General features: G+C 53.4%; 1 protein-coding gene across 7 annotated transcripts in view; it reads left to right on the plus strand.

Annotated features, from left to right (window-relative positions):
* The window catches only part of LOC122364123 (microtubule-associated serine/threonine-protein kinase 3-like), a 118,326-nt gene that overhangs the window by 98,036 nt on the left and 4,705 nt on the right, over nucleotides 1–15,585 (plus strand). For 5 of the 7 annotated variants that reach the window (XM_043334229.1, XM_043334243.1, XM_043334262.1 and 2 more), the window contains 17 exons: nucleotides 2,643–2,742; nucleotides 3,880–3,946; nucleotides 5,629–5,710; nucleotides 6,096–6,274; nucleotides 9,115–9,190; nucleotides 9,947–10,066; nucleotides 10,415–10,519; nucleotides 10,719–10,950; nucleotides 11,363–11,484; nucleotides 11,945–12,175; nucleotides 12,444–12,749; nucleotides 13,093–13,258; nucleotides 13,648–13,772; nucleotides 13,962–14,064; nucleotides 14,445–14,548; nucleotides 14,896–15,044; nucleotides 15,397–15,564. In XM_043334229.1, the coding sequence (XP_043190164.1) occupies nucleotides 2,643–2,742; nucleotides 3,880–3,946; nucleotides 5,629–5,710; nucleotides 6,096–6,274; nucleotides 9,115–9,190; nucleotides 9,947–10,066; nucleotides 10,415–10,519; nucleotides 10,719–10,950; nucleotides 11,363–11,484; nucleotides 11,945–12,175; nucleotides 12,444–12,749; nucleotides 13,093–13,258; nucleotides 13,648–13,772; nucleotides 13,962–14,064; nucleotides 14,445–14,548; nucleotides 14,896–15,044; nucleotides 15,397–15,564 (2,435 nt within the window). Of the gene's footprint in view, nucleotides 1–233; nucleotides 372–2,642; nucleotides 2,743–3,879; nucleotides 3,947–5,628; nucleotides 5,711–6,095; nucleotides 6,275–9,114; nucleotides 9,191–9,946; nucleotides 10,067–10,414; nucleotides 10,520–10,718; nucleotides 10,951–11,362; nucleotides 11,485–11,944; nucleotides 12,176–12,443; nucleotides 12,750–13,092; nucleotides 13,259–13,647; nucleotides 13,773–13,961; nucleotides 14,065–14,444; nucleotides 14,549–14,895; nucleotides 15,045–15,396; nucleotides 15,565–15,585 lie in introns of those variants that run through there. The other 2 variants (XM_043334270.1, XM_043334252.1) reach the window with 2 other exon arrangements.

The raw sequence follows: 15,585 nt of genomic DNA on the forward strand, positions 1-15,585 counted from the left end.
CAATGCTGACCTTTGGCCAATCTGGTTCACCCTCTAATTCCCATGCATACCAGGTAATAGATTGATGAGCAAAGGACATCATGGCGATGAAATAAATATTTAACAAATCTTCTCTCACTAATTCTAGTCCGGAGCATCTAACCTGACCTGACCTGACCTGCTGGGAGGGGAGGGTGGTGGGTGGCCCGGTGGTGACGCGCCCGCCGCCGCCGCTCTGTCTCTAGGAAGGTATGGCCGCACCGGCGCCGTACGGGGCCGACGAGCCACAGCCGGCGGTCGTGCTGCGGCGCAACATGGCCCGCTCAGTGAGCGACTCGGGCGGCCGTCGCCAGCGGCCCCTCTCACTGCCGCTGGCCTCAATGCAGCTGCAGGTAGGTTTAGTGGTGCGCACCGCGGAGTCGACAGCTGCACCCTCCCTGCATCGCCGGAAACCGAGACCCAAACAATCGACCCAGCGCCACCCTCTAACTCAGCCCTAGTTCCGCTCACCCGTCTTGTGAGGTGTGATTTGTAGCTGAGTTTCTCGAGAAAGCACTTCCCCAGCCCCGAGAAAGTTTTTCCTGCATTTTATGGTGTCTTGCACATTAGGGTCTTCATTCCAATTTGGGCTCACCCTTGTAACGATGCTTGTAAACAAGTCTCGCAAGAGACTTGTTTACTTGTTACGAAGCAGACCCGTCGTTTTCGTTGTCCAACTTAATTCTCCCTTCTAATGCCGCCCGAACAACCCTTTTTGTGCCGTAGCTCTTTCCCCCTCCCGCCTCATTTTCCCCGCCTGTCTGGCAACTGGACCGGCTAGAGCATAGGACACAGTATTGCACTCGGCGAAAGGCCCGTTCCATACCGTGCTGTGTTAGCCCGCGCTCGGCAACTGGCAGGTGCCGTGGGCTAGCCGCTCGCCCGGCGGCTGGCTGGCGCCGTGGGCTAGCCCTCGCCCGGCGGCTGGCGGCGTTGCACCACCGAATGGGCTGTGCGGTGGCGTTCCGTGCCGTTAAACCGCTGCGGCCGGCGGCTGTGACGAATGGCCTTGTTTTGATGCCGCGAGAGGAGAGATCTCTGGCCGAACGGCCCACCCCCGGGCCAGCTGGCAGCTGACGCAGCTGGCCCGGCCAGCGGTTTTGACATCGCTACTCCTCTGACTCGCGCGGACGGACTGACGCTGACTGACACACACATCGGTTGACACTGGCTGGCAGATACAGAAACTGACAGATCCCGATTGATGTGCTGATATGATGTGCTATTGTTCGAATTCGTTCTGTGTTGAGACACATTTTATGTCGTAATACGTTCGAATTACATGCATTGTTTTAGTGGATATGATCAGTGATCAGTCGTGATCTTTGATGGAAGTCGTCATATGTGGTTCCGCCGGGTGTCGTTCATGCCAGCGGTGGTCCTGTCTGTGTCAATCGTTTGTATCTACAGTGATGCTGTCTGACACATTTGTCAAACCGTGGTGCCGCCCTTGTCGTTCAGTGGATGTTATAGTTGTTCTCTGTGTGATGTGTCTAATACCTACCAGTAAAACGCCTTTTGGGCGGAGAACGAGCGAGCGAGATAGTGAGCCCTGCACGTGCGGAAGGGTGAGAGGGTACTTCCAACGGGCTTGTGCAAAGCGCCCTTCTAACCGGTCGCTAGCGGTGTGCCAAATTTGAACGCAATCGGCCTAGCCGTTCCTGAGATCTGGAAGCGGCATTCTGCACGTGCGCACGTGCAAACGGGGTCCAAAATGACTTTTGCACGGCACTCTACTAACCGGTCCCCAACCGTGTACCAAATTTGAGCGCAATCGGCCCAGCCGTTCTCGAGATCTGGAAACGCCCCCTGCACGTGCGCACGTGCAGTAGCACCCTAACCGCAACACATGGGAATGCATTGCCTGGTGGGTGCCTACCTGTATGCCAAGTTTCAGCGAAATCGCCCCAGTAATTACCGAGTTATTGAAATGGGAGCAAATTTGGCACCTCTTCTTTTTGCATTTTGCACGTGCAGTAGGGGTCACTCACATAGATCAAGGGTATCCGACCTTTGGTAGAAGGGATGAAGCTACCCTATAAAATTACCGCAAGACAATCGCCCAAGCGGCTGCTGAGATATGAGCCTCTCAAAATCACTACTTTTTCAGAACAGCTTGAACACCCTTGACTTTTCACGTGGCACGTGCCACGACAGTCACTGAGATGTATCAAAAGTAGTCAATTACGGGGTAGAAGGGATGGGGTTACCCAGCAAAAAAGACCGCAGGCCAATCGGTCCAGCGGTTGCTGAGATATAAGCCTCTCAAAAGCGTTACAGGCCGGGCCGGGCCGGGCCGGGCCGCTCATACTGAGATTTTTCCGTTATATTGAAAAGACTTCGCTTCGCTCGCTGCGCTCGCTCGCTCGTAATAATGCTGTTTTATTATTTGTCAGTCTCTGCGTCGTATACATATCTGAATGGATGCCGTCTAATGTAGGTACCCCGTCTGCATCATTCGTGATATTCTGTCAGGCGCTGCACTGTCTCGTCTGCATCAATGAGCGGCCGTCTCCTAATGTGCCCCGTCTCGGCCAGTCGTTCTGGCTGTCGATCTGTCACTGTGCGTTTCTCTGCTTCAATGAGCGGCTGCCGTCTGATGTTCCCCCTTTGGTCTTTCGCAGAAGGAGCTGAACATCAGTAAGCGCTCGTCGCGGGCCCACCGCCGCTCGGTTATCGTCACATCGTCACCGACACTGCCGAGATGTCACTCACCAATGCCAGGTAAGCATCGAATAGGGACGTATACCAAAGGCGAATTGTGATTAAGCATATTTTTAACGTTTTATGGCGACATAATTACTATTTTCTTCCTTCCCGGCCCCATGAAACTTTGTCTTCTCAAAGTTCATGATACGAAATAAATTCTTAGGTATTTTCTGTCTCCTCATATCTCTCCGTCACCCACTTCCACCCCCCCCCCCATCCTCCATTCCTCTCTCCCGTTCACCACCGATATCCCGCCGTGTTGTCATTCGGTCAACACCGCCCCGGAAAGTGGCCTCGGGTCGTGTTTGGTGTCAGATCTCTGATGATAGCTCCCCTCACACTCTCCCCACCCGCGCTGTTTGTTTGGGGATTGGGATAACGGTGGGAGAGAGCGGGACAACAATCGGAGCAGATGGCCGCGCCCGTGACGCCGCGATGTGCGCACATAGAGCGATTATAGCGGAGTATGACGCCAGATTATGCTCACCGACCGTTACCGCCTACTCGCATACTGGAATATGACAGCGGGATATACCCATCGTCAGCAAAGTCACTGGAATATGACGCTCGGATATACCCGCAGCAGTGGGTATCAGGAACGTTTAACAGCCTGGAAGAGTCAGCGCAGGCTGCCTTTCTACCAAAATCATTTTCCATAATTGCAAGCAAAAGCATTGCTCCGAAGCAGCATCCTCTTGTCATCCAATGTACTTTGTGACCTGGCTCTGTTCAGTGGTCAGCCCAACCCTCCCCGGCTCGGTTGCGTGGCCCTGACGTGGAAATAACGAGAGCGGATGTATCGCTCGCCGGTTGAGCCAGATAGCGGCCATCGATCCATCCATGACGACATAGCCATTTGGCCGGAACGACGCATCTCCAATCACGTGTCGCCCCGCCACGCCCCCGCCCCCGCCCACGGCTGTGACGTCAGCGGCCGTCGGCGCCAGCCGTGTGACGCCACGGTCCTTCATTGGGTGTGGGTGTGTGTGGGAGATGCACGTGTAAGTGCGAGCTGGTGGGTGGGCGTACGTGCGCGTGTGCGCGTGAAGGGTGTGCGTACGCGCGTGAGCGAGTGTCTATCGCTGTCTTCCCCTTTCAGTCCGTCTGTCTATCTGTGAAAGTCACTGACGGTCTGGCACATCGTGTTCACAGGCAGTCCCGTCGACAGCCCCAAGAATATGTCACCGAACCAGCACTTCGCGTTTGCCGCCGTGAAACGGTAAGTGCTCTGTGCCTAGTGTTACTGATATTGTGCAATCGCCCTGGCTGGACGGGTATCATGGGGCTCAGTCCTCTGTCAGGTCTATGACGAACGCGCTGAGTAGCTTTGATATCATCCGGTATAGTCGGGCGCCAGTAAACTCGCTCGCAGTCATCGCTAGCACCTAACTGGTTCCTAACTAGCGAAAAGGTCTCTTACTTTAGCTAGATCGCGTGAGCCTTTCCATCCGCCATAGTATGGCTGTCTTTTCCGGACCGCATTGGTCCAGTTCAGTCCGCTCTAGTCCGGTACGGACCAGTCCAGTCCGGTCCAGTCCTGTCCGGTTCAGTCTTGTCCGGTCCCGGACTCTCGTTATAAAACAGGCATACATAGACGGTCGGATAGTCTGGCATCAAGGCTCTATCCTCCACTAAAGCTGACCTATTAGCCTTCAGATATGTAATATATTTGCTTTGCTGAGTGATGAGAGCACTAGCAATAGGCATTAAGTTTGCACTCAGAATGCTGACAAGTGAATTAAGAGACTTGCCCCATATAAGGGACTTCCATTGGCTGAGTGATGGTAAATGCTCTTAGCGTAGTCTGCGCGTGTAGACGTATGTTTTCCATCATGCAGGCATGTAAATGGTACCAGTATAACGCCTTTTGGGGCGACTAACGGAGCGAGCGAGAGGGTGGGCCTTGCACGTGCGAAATTGCGAGGGGGTACCTCCAACTGACTTGTGCACGGCACCCTACTAACTGGTCTCTAGCGATGTGCCAAATTTGGGCACAATCGGCCCAGCCGTTCTCGAGATCTGGAAGCGGCACCCTGCACGTGCGCACGTGCAAAATGGTTCCCAACTGACTTGTGCACGGCACCCTACTAACCGGTCCCTAACTGTGTACCAAATTTGAGCGCAATCGGTCGAGCCGTTCTCGAGATTTGGAAACGACCCCTGCACGTGCGCACGTGCAGCAGCACCCCAACTCTGGCACATGGATGTGCATTGCCTAGTGGGTGCCTACCTACATGCCAACTTTCAGCGCAATCGGCCAAGTAGTTACCGAGATATTGCAACAATTACAAAAGTGACACCTCTTCGTTTTGCACGTGGCACGTGCATAAGGGGTTACCCACATGCATCGGGAATAGTCCAATACTTGGTAGAAGGAATGAAGCTACCCTACAAAAATTACCGCATGTAAATCGGTCAAGTGGTTGCTGAGATATAAGCCTCGCAAAAGCGTGACCACGGCCGGCCGGCCGCTCATACTCAGAAATTTCCGTTAATCTAAGGAAAGACTACGCTCGCTTCGCTCGCTCCGTAACTAAGCTATTTGATCTGACCGGTGGACGTCATGTGCTCTGGTAGGATGTTAGACGCTAGTGGTCAGAGTCTCAATCTATCCGGCGACCCGTGTGTGCTCCCCAAGGTCTCCTGTGTGAGCTCCCCTCTCTGACTGATGGCCCGTATGTGTTCTGACAGGACGGTGGACGGGCGGCGCTGGCCGGGTGCCGATGTGTGCTCCCCAGTGACGAGCGATCTGTGTGTGCTCGCTGTTCTGACCGGTGTTCGGTATGTTTTCTGACAGGACGGTGGACGGGCGGTGCTGGTCGGTGGCCGGTGTGTGCTCCCCAGTGACGAGCGATCTGTGTGTGCTCCCCTCTGACTGGTGTTCGGTATGTTTTCTGACAGGACGGTGGACGGGCGACGCTGGTCGGTGGCCTCCCTACCGTCGTCCGGGTACGGCACCACTCCCGGCAGCTCCAACGTCTCGGTGAGTTCGGCACGGCCGCAGAAACCACTCCTCGGGACCCCTTACACCTTACCGCAGTCCCATACGATGACTGACACCATCTCACAGTCCTTGACGGCCACTGTGAGTCCTGTCACCAGCTCACCTTCACACCGACCACAGTCACCACACCACCGCGCATTCGCAAACAGTCACTAATGTTACCCGAAATTACCCCACGGCAACTGATTCGACAGGGTCATTGACTGTAAACTCACCCAGTTTGGCCATCCGCTGACGCCGCCCTGTTCCCACGGAGTACGCCCCGTTTCTGCGTGCTCTGTGTTGTCCGCTGTGAGCGCAGCCAGTGAGTACGTTGTGATTACCTATTACTGACGGCTGCGTGTACTCCCCTGCGCCCCGGCAGTCTCAGTGCTCCTCCCAGGAGCGGCTGCACCAACTGCACTGCTGTGCCCAGCCTCCCCCTCCGCCGGCGCCGGTCACCGGAGACCTGGCGCGTCACTTTTCGTCCAACGAGTCCAACCCCAGCCTGGAGGAGGAGGGCCGCTCGTCGCCGCTGGTCCGGCCTCGCTCCCGGTCTCTTAGGTGAGTGTCGCCCTCTCCTCCTTGACACCTTGGTAGCTTAGTCAGGGTCCATGACTAGACCCTAGTCATGGATCCGGGACTCAATTAGTCTCGTGGTATGCTCTAGCAGCAATGGAGTGCTGTCTAATTTCGCCCCTGTCGGTGTGAGACCGTCCGGTGCCGACGGTGTATACCGCCACTCACCGCTCCTCCCCGGCCGTCCACAGCCTGGCCTGGCTCTGCGTTGCCACTCTCGAGTAAGCCTCGTCTCCACTATCGGCCGCTGTGCATTGCTTTGTCTATGACTGACTGGATGCCTGCTCTGTTGCTGTGCTGGCTTGCCCCCTTCCGCTCTACAACGCCGCGCCTGTGATCCCATTTTCCTGACTGGCATTTCCTTTCCTTTCCTGGCTTGCTGTCAGACAAGTGTATGCGGAATGAGCACCTACCATCCCAACTGGCCTCTGTCTAGTTTGAGAGAAATGGATGCGGATCTTGTTTATAAACCACTACGAGCAAATCATTCGATTTATTCCATTCCATTTCTTCCTGTCTGGTGAGGTAATGGAAATATGATATGTCGACTGGAATGGAAATCCCGCGAGCATTATATCTTATTTTGATGAGCATGTTGAACTCTGCGACGTTGATGGATGCCTACTCAGATAGGACTGCGATCGAGAGTATTTGGCTGAGCTTGGCAAAAAAAAAAAAAACACTGGTAGTGGCTCCGAATGTGTCGTATTGCTACGATTCCAGGATAGGGTGGGTCGGTCACTAATCGACATAACGGCTAAAACTGACTGGCGTGGAATGTGGATGCTGAAGGGCCAGTGGAATTTCATGTAGTGAAAGCTACACTGGTCGGTTAGCAGATGAGCCAGTACCGGGCTTTAGTATCGCATCATCACAGGGTATAATGTATCAGACAGGATATATGGCGTGTTCAGACTTACGAAGTCCGTGGGAAGCATGCTTATCATTTTTATAAGGAAGAAGGCTTCAGCGAAGTCTGGGATAGAGTGGGTTTATCGGTTCCAGTGAAGATAATGCAATGAGAAGCGCTTGCGTCATATGCCCTGGGTTTTATGATATTGTGTATTCGGACAGTGTTTATTTTACGGCTGGTACAGTGTTTTGTTCGCATCTGTTGCGTATGATATAAATTTATTGTTTGGACGGTGTACTTTGTTCTTTGAAAGAACTTGTCTATGGAGGATATGGTTCCAGTCACGGGGGTCAACGCGCTGTTGTCTGGTGGACGTCCCCTGTTATCGACTGCGTCTCTTTCCTTCCGCCCTGCTGTCCCCACTCGGTTCTAAAGTTCAGTCCGATGAATTGCTTCCCGGTGTTTTCACTGTTCACTGTGAGCGGTTCCGGCAGTAGGGATGGCTGGGTGCAGGGTAGCCGTGTGGGTGCACTGAGCACCACAGCGGGTTCCTCTTAACCAGCGGTGGACGGTCAGACGGAACTGGGGCGGAATTCGAGGCTGAAATGTCCCACTGAAAAGACCAAACCTGACCTGTTTGAACGTACAGAGTCGCAGACCAGACCAGACCAGACCAGACCGATTATCTGTCTTATCGTACAGACCAGAGCAGGCAGGCCTTCTGTTTCGTAGTGCTCTAGAGACCAGACTGACTTGTCTACCGTATACATCCGCCTTGACTCTCTTTCGACTGTCACTCCGTTTCACTGTACTGGCCTGGCTAAACCGACCCTTTGTCCTTCTATGTCGGACCTAACCAGCCGTCTACCCCACTGTAAAACTAAAGACCAAACCCGCTTGGTCCCGGCTGTCTCCGGAAGGGTGTTTCGCCAAGCAGTTACGAGCTGGCCTGATGCCGAGTTTAACGACTTTCTCCACCTCTGACGGCCTAAGCCGGCCGGTCCCTGTGAAATGTTTGACGAGTTGGTCGTCTATTACTGCGCCCAGTTTTATCGCACACTCGCTGAAATGTTGTCCGGGCAGTGGAAATGTGGTGTCGCAGAAACTTTTCGACGTGTTCGTAACTTTCATGGATGTTATCACAGTTTCGGTGATGTGTCATGCATTTGTTATATTTTGTTTGACTGTTAGGAGTGCTGCTTAATAGCGTAGTTTAAATGTAAATGCATACTTGTATATGTTTTACTGCTACATTGTTGCATACTTGTATAATAGTCTTTGGAAACATTTTTAGATTGTAGTAGAAATGGAAGTACTTCAAGTTGTAGCCTCAATAGAAGTGCATTGATTGATAAACCCACCACAAAACTACCTATTCGTTCAATATACCCTTCGATGTAATTACCCCTTCGTTTGATGTAACCTGAAAGGTATAATTACTCACAAAGTCTTCTCTTGACGGCAGCTGTTTTAGTTCGACTGTTCAGTGTCTGCGCTAACTTGGAGGCGATCGTGTAACGTAGCTGATCAGAGCACCGGCACCAGCCGGTGCCGTAGGAAGATGCGTATTCTCTTCTTGTTAGTACGCAATATTTCAAACGATTACTGAGCATGGACGTTAAAAGAGAAATAGTCTTGAGCTTTTTTCGCTATTGACATGAACAAGTTTTCATATAACGTTAAAATGTATTCAGCCTTCTATCCGCTTTAGTTTGTATCACCCTAAGCCTCGGCCTGTTTGAGTCTGCCTCGCGTGTAACGCCGCTCTGTATTTGTGTTTATTTGGCTTGTAACGTATGAGCCAGCTGCTCCCAGTCATTTCCAACCCATAGAGATTCCTGGGAGCGTGCCCCGTTATCTGACGTGTCCCGACTGTTTCGCGGTGTTTCAGGCAGTGTGTCTTCGGGCAGGGACCCCGGACTTGTGTACTTCTGCCTTCTTCTAACCTTCGCCTCCCCGTCTGTTGTTTCAGTTCACCCATGCGCACGCCTCTGATTGACAATGACGTGGTGATCATGAACACACTCTACAAGGAGCGCTTCCCCAAGGTAAGACGAGCCGCGGTGGTAGCGAGGCTGACCTGGGTGTGATACTGGGTCTGGGTCCGACCAAAAGTCTGATATTGGGTCTGTGTCTGACATGAGATCTGATAATGGGCCTGGATTTGTTTTAGGTCAGATATTGCCGCAGGTCTGATACTGGGTCTGGGTCTGTCTTTGATCTGAGTTCCTTAGTTATGATTCCGGGTCCGTCATGGGTTTAATTTCTGCCCTCATTGGTCATATCACGATGCTGCCAAAGCTATAGCTGCGACCTTCATTCCATCCACTGGCCTCTGCCGAGCCAACCCAGGCGCCAGCGGGTCGCAGTTCAGGCTAATGACGTCATAGCTCAGCGAGCCGTCGGAGCCAACTGCTGACGATCCGTCCGCCCCGAAATTGATGACGTCACTCGCAGCGCTGATGCGGAAAACCATTCTGCCAGCTGCAAGGGACAAACGATTCATCACCGCTAGCGAGGCTGATTGTGTTCCTGTGCTGGTTATTTATAGCTGCTTTACCCTATCGGGAGACTTTTCCTTTGACCTTTGATATAGATTTATTCCTTAGCTTCGCCTCTGCGTGGCAAGTCCCTTTCTGAGTTATGCAGAACATTATGTGTCCTGCCAAGCTTCGTTATTTTTAGATCTAACTTAACCAGACCTGGTTTGACCTTACCTGACGCGACTTTGTTAGGCATTATACGCCGCCACCTAGCGTGCTTTGCTCTGCCCTGCTCTGACCTCTGACCTTTCGTGCCCCCAGGCGACGCAGCAGATGGAGGACCGTCTTCAGAAGCTAATTGAGGAGAACGAGGTGACTGATTTGGAGACGGAAGACTCGTCACCCTCGGCGGTGGCCATCCTCCGCTTCGTGCGGCATCAGGTACGTGCTGGCCCGCTGGCTCTCATGGTCATGGCTGATAGCGCTGGCCCATCGCTCTGTTCCTGTGGCCCACGGGCAGACACTGGGCTAACGCAGTCTGGTATTGCTTCGAACGATGGAAAGCGAGACGCAAGATACGGATCATCAGGGTAGCTCGGATGAGGATGTGAAAGCCGATGAACATCACTTGCGATGATATCCGTAAAATTATGGAGTTTCTGGTCTTCTGGTGCATTGTGGTTCGAACCATGCTAACTTACAACAGTTTGAGGCCACTTTGGATAGCAGTTGTGTCCTGTCCGAGTGAAGTGCATTTGCGTGTTGGCTGACATCTGTGTGCTTTGCCAGGTGATGGAAATGGTTCGCGACTGTCTGAGCAAGTCTCAGGAGCGGTGTATCACAAGTCGCTACTTTTACGACCTCTCAGAGAACCTGGAGAAGTTGCTCAATGAGGTAAGTGTTGAGCGATGAGCCTTGAGAGCTTATGTGTGTTATGGAACTGCCACTTCCTAGGGAACCCCCTGCATTGTGTCTTTGTACCAATTGATGAGTTGTACAACCACTGAACGGTATTTTTCTACAATGCGTATCAGTAGAGTATTCCCCGTACCGACCATAGGCCACGCACTGACCGACCCTCCTCGCCCCTCAGACCCGGGAGAAGTCAGCCGAGGCGGCCCGCCGGGTGAGCTCTCTGGTCCGTCGCCTCCTTCTCATCATCTCTCGGCCGGCGCGGCTACTCGAGTGTCTGGAGTTCGACCCGGAGGAGTTCTACCACCTTCTGGAGCGGGCCGAGGGACAGGCGCGCTCCTGTCAGGGTATCACTACCGATATACCGCAGTACATCGTCAGCAAACTGGGCCTGAAGCGCGACCCGCTGGCAGGTGAGGACGGAGAGACCATGGTGGACAGTAACTGTGACCATGGTCACAGTTATCTTGGACAGGGCAGACACTCCTTGGGTTGGAGAATCAGAGGTGAACGGTGAACAGAGGGTGCTGGTACGGTAGAACCTTAATTAGACATTTCCCTTAGTGCCTGCCAAAGTTCCTATGTTTCCATGTTGACACCGTCTTACCGTCCTATGTTTCTATGTTGACACCATTTTACAAGCGGCTTGCGAAACAGTCGCGTGCTGGCCATTTGTAACCCATTTTCTCTATGTGACGAGCCGGCTTGTTAAGGGTCCCATAAGTGCCGCCACTCCGTCTATTGATTTTCTTCCAGCTGTACAATACCTTAGAAGCGATGCCGTGTCGCACTGAGGCTTACGTTGGCATCTCTCCCATGTTTCAGAGCTGACCGAAGACTTAGTACAAATGGAGGAGGAGGCGTCGGCGTCCGCTCCGCCGCAGGCCTCCACTCCTAAGAAGGCCGACGGAGAGGACGCCAAACCGATGCGGAGGACTGTGCACAAGGTGGGTTGAACTGCTGGTCACTGCCGAGCCGGCTGCTGGCTTGTCAGCTACCTCTCTATCGACTAGGCTGGTGTTGATTGGTACTGTAGGAGCTAGTTTTCTCAGCGCTCCCGGGATTGTGCCCCAGGGACACCAACTCCGTTCCGCCTGATGGTGTGTCTGGGATGTGATCCCAGGGGAACCCGCTCCAGCTGACCTTGTGTCTATTGTCTGTTGCTCTGGAACGACCTGTCTGTATGTCTGTGTGTCTGTGGTGGGCGTCCCTGGTGTGGAAGTCGTCCCCGTCTGATCGTGTATATGTGGTGTACTCTCCTGGGACCTGAGCCTGTCTGACTTTATGTATTGTATACGCCCTTTAGATGATTCGTCTATCTGTGTTTGTGTGTGTGTGTGTGTTTTTTTTTTTTTAGTCGCTTTCCCTGACACAGCACCCCACCGACAACCAATTTCGCTCCACCAGGTGGCCAGCGAGGACGACTACGAGCGTGTAAAGCTGATCTCGAACGGCGCGTATGGCGCCGTCTACCTAGTACGGCAGCGCGGTACGCGACAGCGCTTCGCCCTGAAGCGGATCAGCAAGCAGAACGTGGTGCTGCGGAACCAGATGGAGCAGGTGCTGGCCGAGCGAGACATCATGAGCTTCACCGACAACCCCTTCGTCGTCAGCATGTACTGCAGCTTTGAGACCAAGGTGAGTGCCTGGGAGAGCGAAGTCCCGCCGGATGGACTTCGGGATTAAATACAGTGTAATATTCTCTCTCAGGTGCAGGCTATTTCAACACAATTACTTATTCAAATAAATTTTACATACATATTATGCCTACGTATTGTCGCGGAAGCGCAATTTTATTTTAAAGCTTCCTTCCAGTATAATGGAATGAATATAAGTGCGATTTCACATTGCTCGCCTGTGGCACGGAGCTGCACTGCTATTGCGTTCTCCTTCCGTCCGTTTCCAGCGGCACCTGTGTATGGTAATGGAGTACGTTGAGGGCGGCGACTGCGCCTGCCTGCTGAAAAACATCGGTATCTTGCCCGCCGACATGGCGCGACTCTACTTCGCCGAAACTGTGCTGGCTGTCGAATACCTCCACAGCTTTGGCATCGTACACCGTGATCTAAAGCCGGATAATTTACTCATTACCAGCATGGGACACATCAAGCTGACCGACTTTGGGCTCAGCAAGATGGGCCTCATGTCACTGGCCACGAATTTGTACGAGGGGTATATCGACAAAGAGACGAAGCAGTTCTCGGATAAACAGGTAAGCCAAGCAGCCGTCCAGTGCTTGCCGTAATGGTTCTCCATATTCTAACGTAGCTAGAGACGTTATGGGCCTGCCCTCAGCTGTTCTAAATGTGGGTCCATTTTGACTTACTCGCTTATCGTCGTGACTGGCGTGGTCATCAACCTTCTTTTGAAACATACCATGTGAATTGTGATGTAGCTGGTTCATCGCGAGACAAACCAGCTATGTAGCTCATCGGCCATATCTCATCGGCCATGTAGGTTAGCCGATGAGATATAGCCATGGGTCATGACAAGTGAGATGTGACGTTTGACCTGTATTGTGACCGTGACTTTGACCTGACCTCTGTGACCTCCAGGTGTTTGGCACGCCCGAGTATATCGCGCCGGAGGTGATCCTACGGCAGGGATACGGCAAGCCGGTCGACTGGTGGAGCATGGGTATCATCCTGTACGAGTTCCTGGTCGGATGCGTGCCCTTCTTTGGCGACACACCCGAGGAGCTGTTCGCGCACACCGTCAATGGTGAGTGACCGAGGGGGCTGTGAGGAAAGCCTAGTCAGTCCGTATGACTGATTCTAGGCTAGTGAGGTTATACCAGTCATCCAGTCGTGGGGACTGCTGACTGCCGCTGTTCTTTCCTTCTCTTCATGTCTATTGAATAGTGCCATACAGATCGTCGCCATTCTCCGGGTCATCTCGTCGTTTTTGTTACCGGTACATTTTATTTTGATCAGTTCGACCTCGTCTCAGACGCATTATGGTGATGTGGTAGATGACTGTATGCATATGAGAATAATGTAAGTGCTAGCTTAGCCTGATTGACTCACTGTCCTCAATCGAACAGTCTCGCTTCGCACAACCGCTGTAGGTGTTCGGCGGATGGTCTTCCACGGAGCTCGTTTCCGTTTCAGATGACATTGAGTGGCCGAGCGACGAGGAGTTCCAGGTGCTTCCCGAGGCCCGTGACCTGATCTCCCAGCTGTTACAGCAGACCCCTCTGGAAAGACTGGGGACAGGCGGTGCCCAGGAGGTCAAGGTGAGTCCTGGGTGGGCCACACTGCGAGTGCCACGGCTTTGTCAACGTCTGCGTTTCTTATTGAACCCAAGCGTATAAATGAATGAATCTGTTACATAAACCGTCCCGGCTAAGTATAATGGTGAATTTGTGGACTTTGTAGTTAAATAGGTTTGTAAGTGCTAATGGTACGTGTGATGTTGCCTGCAGGACCACGCGTTCTTCCTGAACCTGGACTGGACGAACCTGCTGCGCCAGAAGGTCGAGTTTGTACCGCAGCTGGAGGACGACGAAGATACCAGCTACTTCGACAGTGAGTCATATTGTCTATACTCTGTTCCGTTTCAAGTTTGCAGCCGAAGTACCCTGCTGAAAGCAGTGCGTGGTTTCTGTATATACAGTTCTTACATTTTAAGACGCTACTTCCTGAGCGGAGGAGCGATCTGCCGAAGAAACTCCGACCGCAAGCTTGATATGGAACAGACTATAGCCTCGCCCTGTTCGAAACCACGCTATAACACTCAGGTCCGCTCAACACTCTCGGCTGTTTGCCTACACCGGCTGAGAGGGTAGCTTCTCTACTAGTCGTTATGATAGTCACCTCTCGGGAAGCCTCTGAGTTACGTTGATAGTTCAGCTGTTTAGCCTTCGGTACTGCCATGGATTCTGACGCGGTCCGTTTGTGTGCTGCAGCCCGGGCGGACCGGTACAATCACGATCTGGAGGATGACACGGACGATACCGAGGAGTCGCTGCTCTTTTCTTCGTTCTCGTCCTGCTCGCCCAGATTCAAAAAGGTGAGTGCGCTGGGCAGCCTACATTCCGCAATGAACCGACTGTAAGGGGAGATCCCGCTTCTGCTGGACAACCCGATGGGACTATCTCGCTAGAGCCCAGTCCCCCGTTGTCTACCCAGACCATCTGGTCTGATCTAAGTTGGATCATAATGAAACTTCGTCAATGGTGCGACTGTACGTAAATAGCAGTCAATTGATCAAAAATGTCGCGTATGATAGTCGGTAGTCTTCTGCTTCTTGTACCGTCGATGCGCAGCAGCTGTACGTCTGCGGTTGGCTGACTCTGTAGGCTGTATATCCCGTCGTGTTTCCTCTGTTGACCGTTGTTCATTTCCGCCTCTCCGCAGTCGCAGGGTCGTCTGGACCTGCGCAAGTCCATGTCGCAGGGCGACTCGGGCCAGTCGGACCAGAGTGAGTCGTCGGCAGCCGGCAGCGGCGAGGCGGCCGACTCCGGCCGGCTGGCTCGTATCCAGCACGTCAGCAGCCTGCCGGACGTGTGAGTACCGTCTCTGTCCCTGCAGCTTTCACCCCCGCCCCTCTCAGTGTTCCCCGCTCCCGCCTCACCCATCTTGAAACCCGTGCACACGGGCACAACGAACCCAGCCGCGCTACGCACCTTTCCCCCGTATGTACAGCTCGTTTTTCGCCAACTCGCTCGTTTTACCAACTTGCTCGTTTTGACAACTCGCTCGTTTTTTGTCGATTCGCTCGTTATTTTTGCCATTTTATTTTGCCTGGTAGTCGTGCTATCGTGCTGTGTTGTGCCCGGCGCAGTTGCGTGCCGGGCCGCTGGCTGTATGTGTCTGTAAGCTCGCCGTCTAATGCATGCTCGGTGCCGATGGCGACAGGCCGCTGCGACTGTGGTCGGGTGCTGCCGGACCGGGCCTGGGCCGGAGCCCGTTTATCACTCCGGACAGCTCCCAGACGGAGAGCGAGGACGTGTCGCCTCAGGTGCAGCGGCGCCGACGGCACCGCGAGCCACGGCCGGCCGTCGCCGTCGACAAGGCAGACGGAGGGTAGGTGGCACTGAGCGCGCG

Source organism: Amphibalanus amphitrite, unplaced genomic scaffold (genome assembly GCF_019059575.1).
Source record: "Amphibalanus amphitrite isolate SeventyFive unplaced genomic scaffold, NRLGWU_Aamphi_draft 000027F_arrow, whole genome shotgun sequence".
In the NCBI taxonomy this organism is placed as follows: domain Eukaryota; kingdom Metazoa; phylum Arthropoda; class Thecostraca; order Balanomorpha; family Balanidae; genus Amphibalanus; species Amphibalanus amphitrite.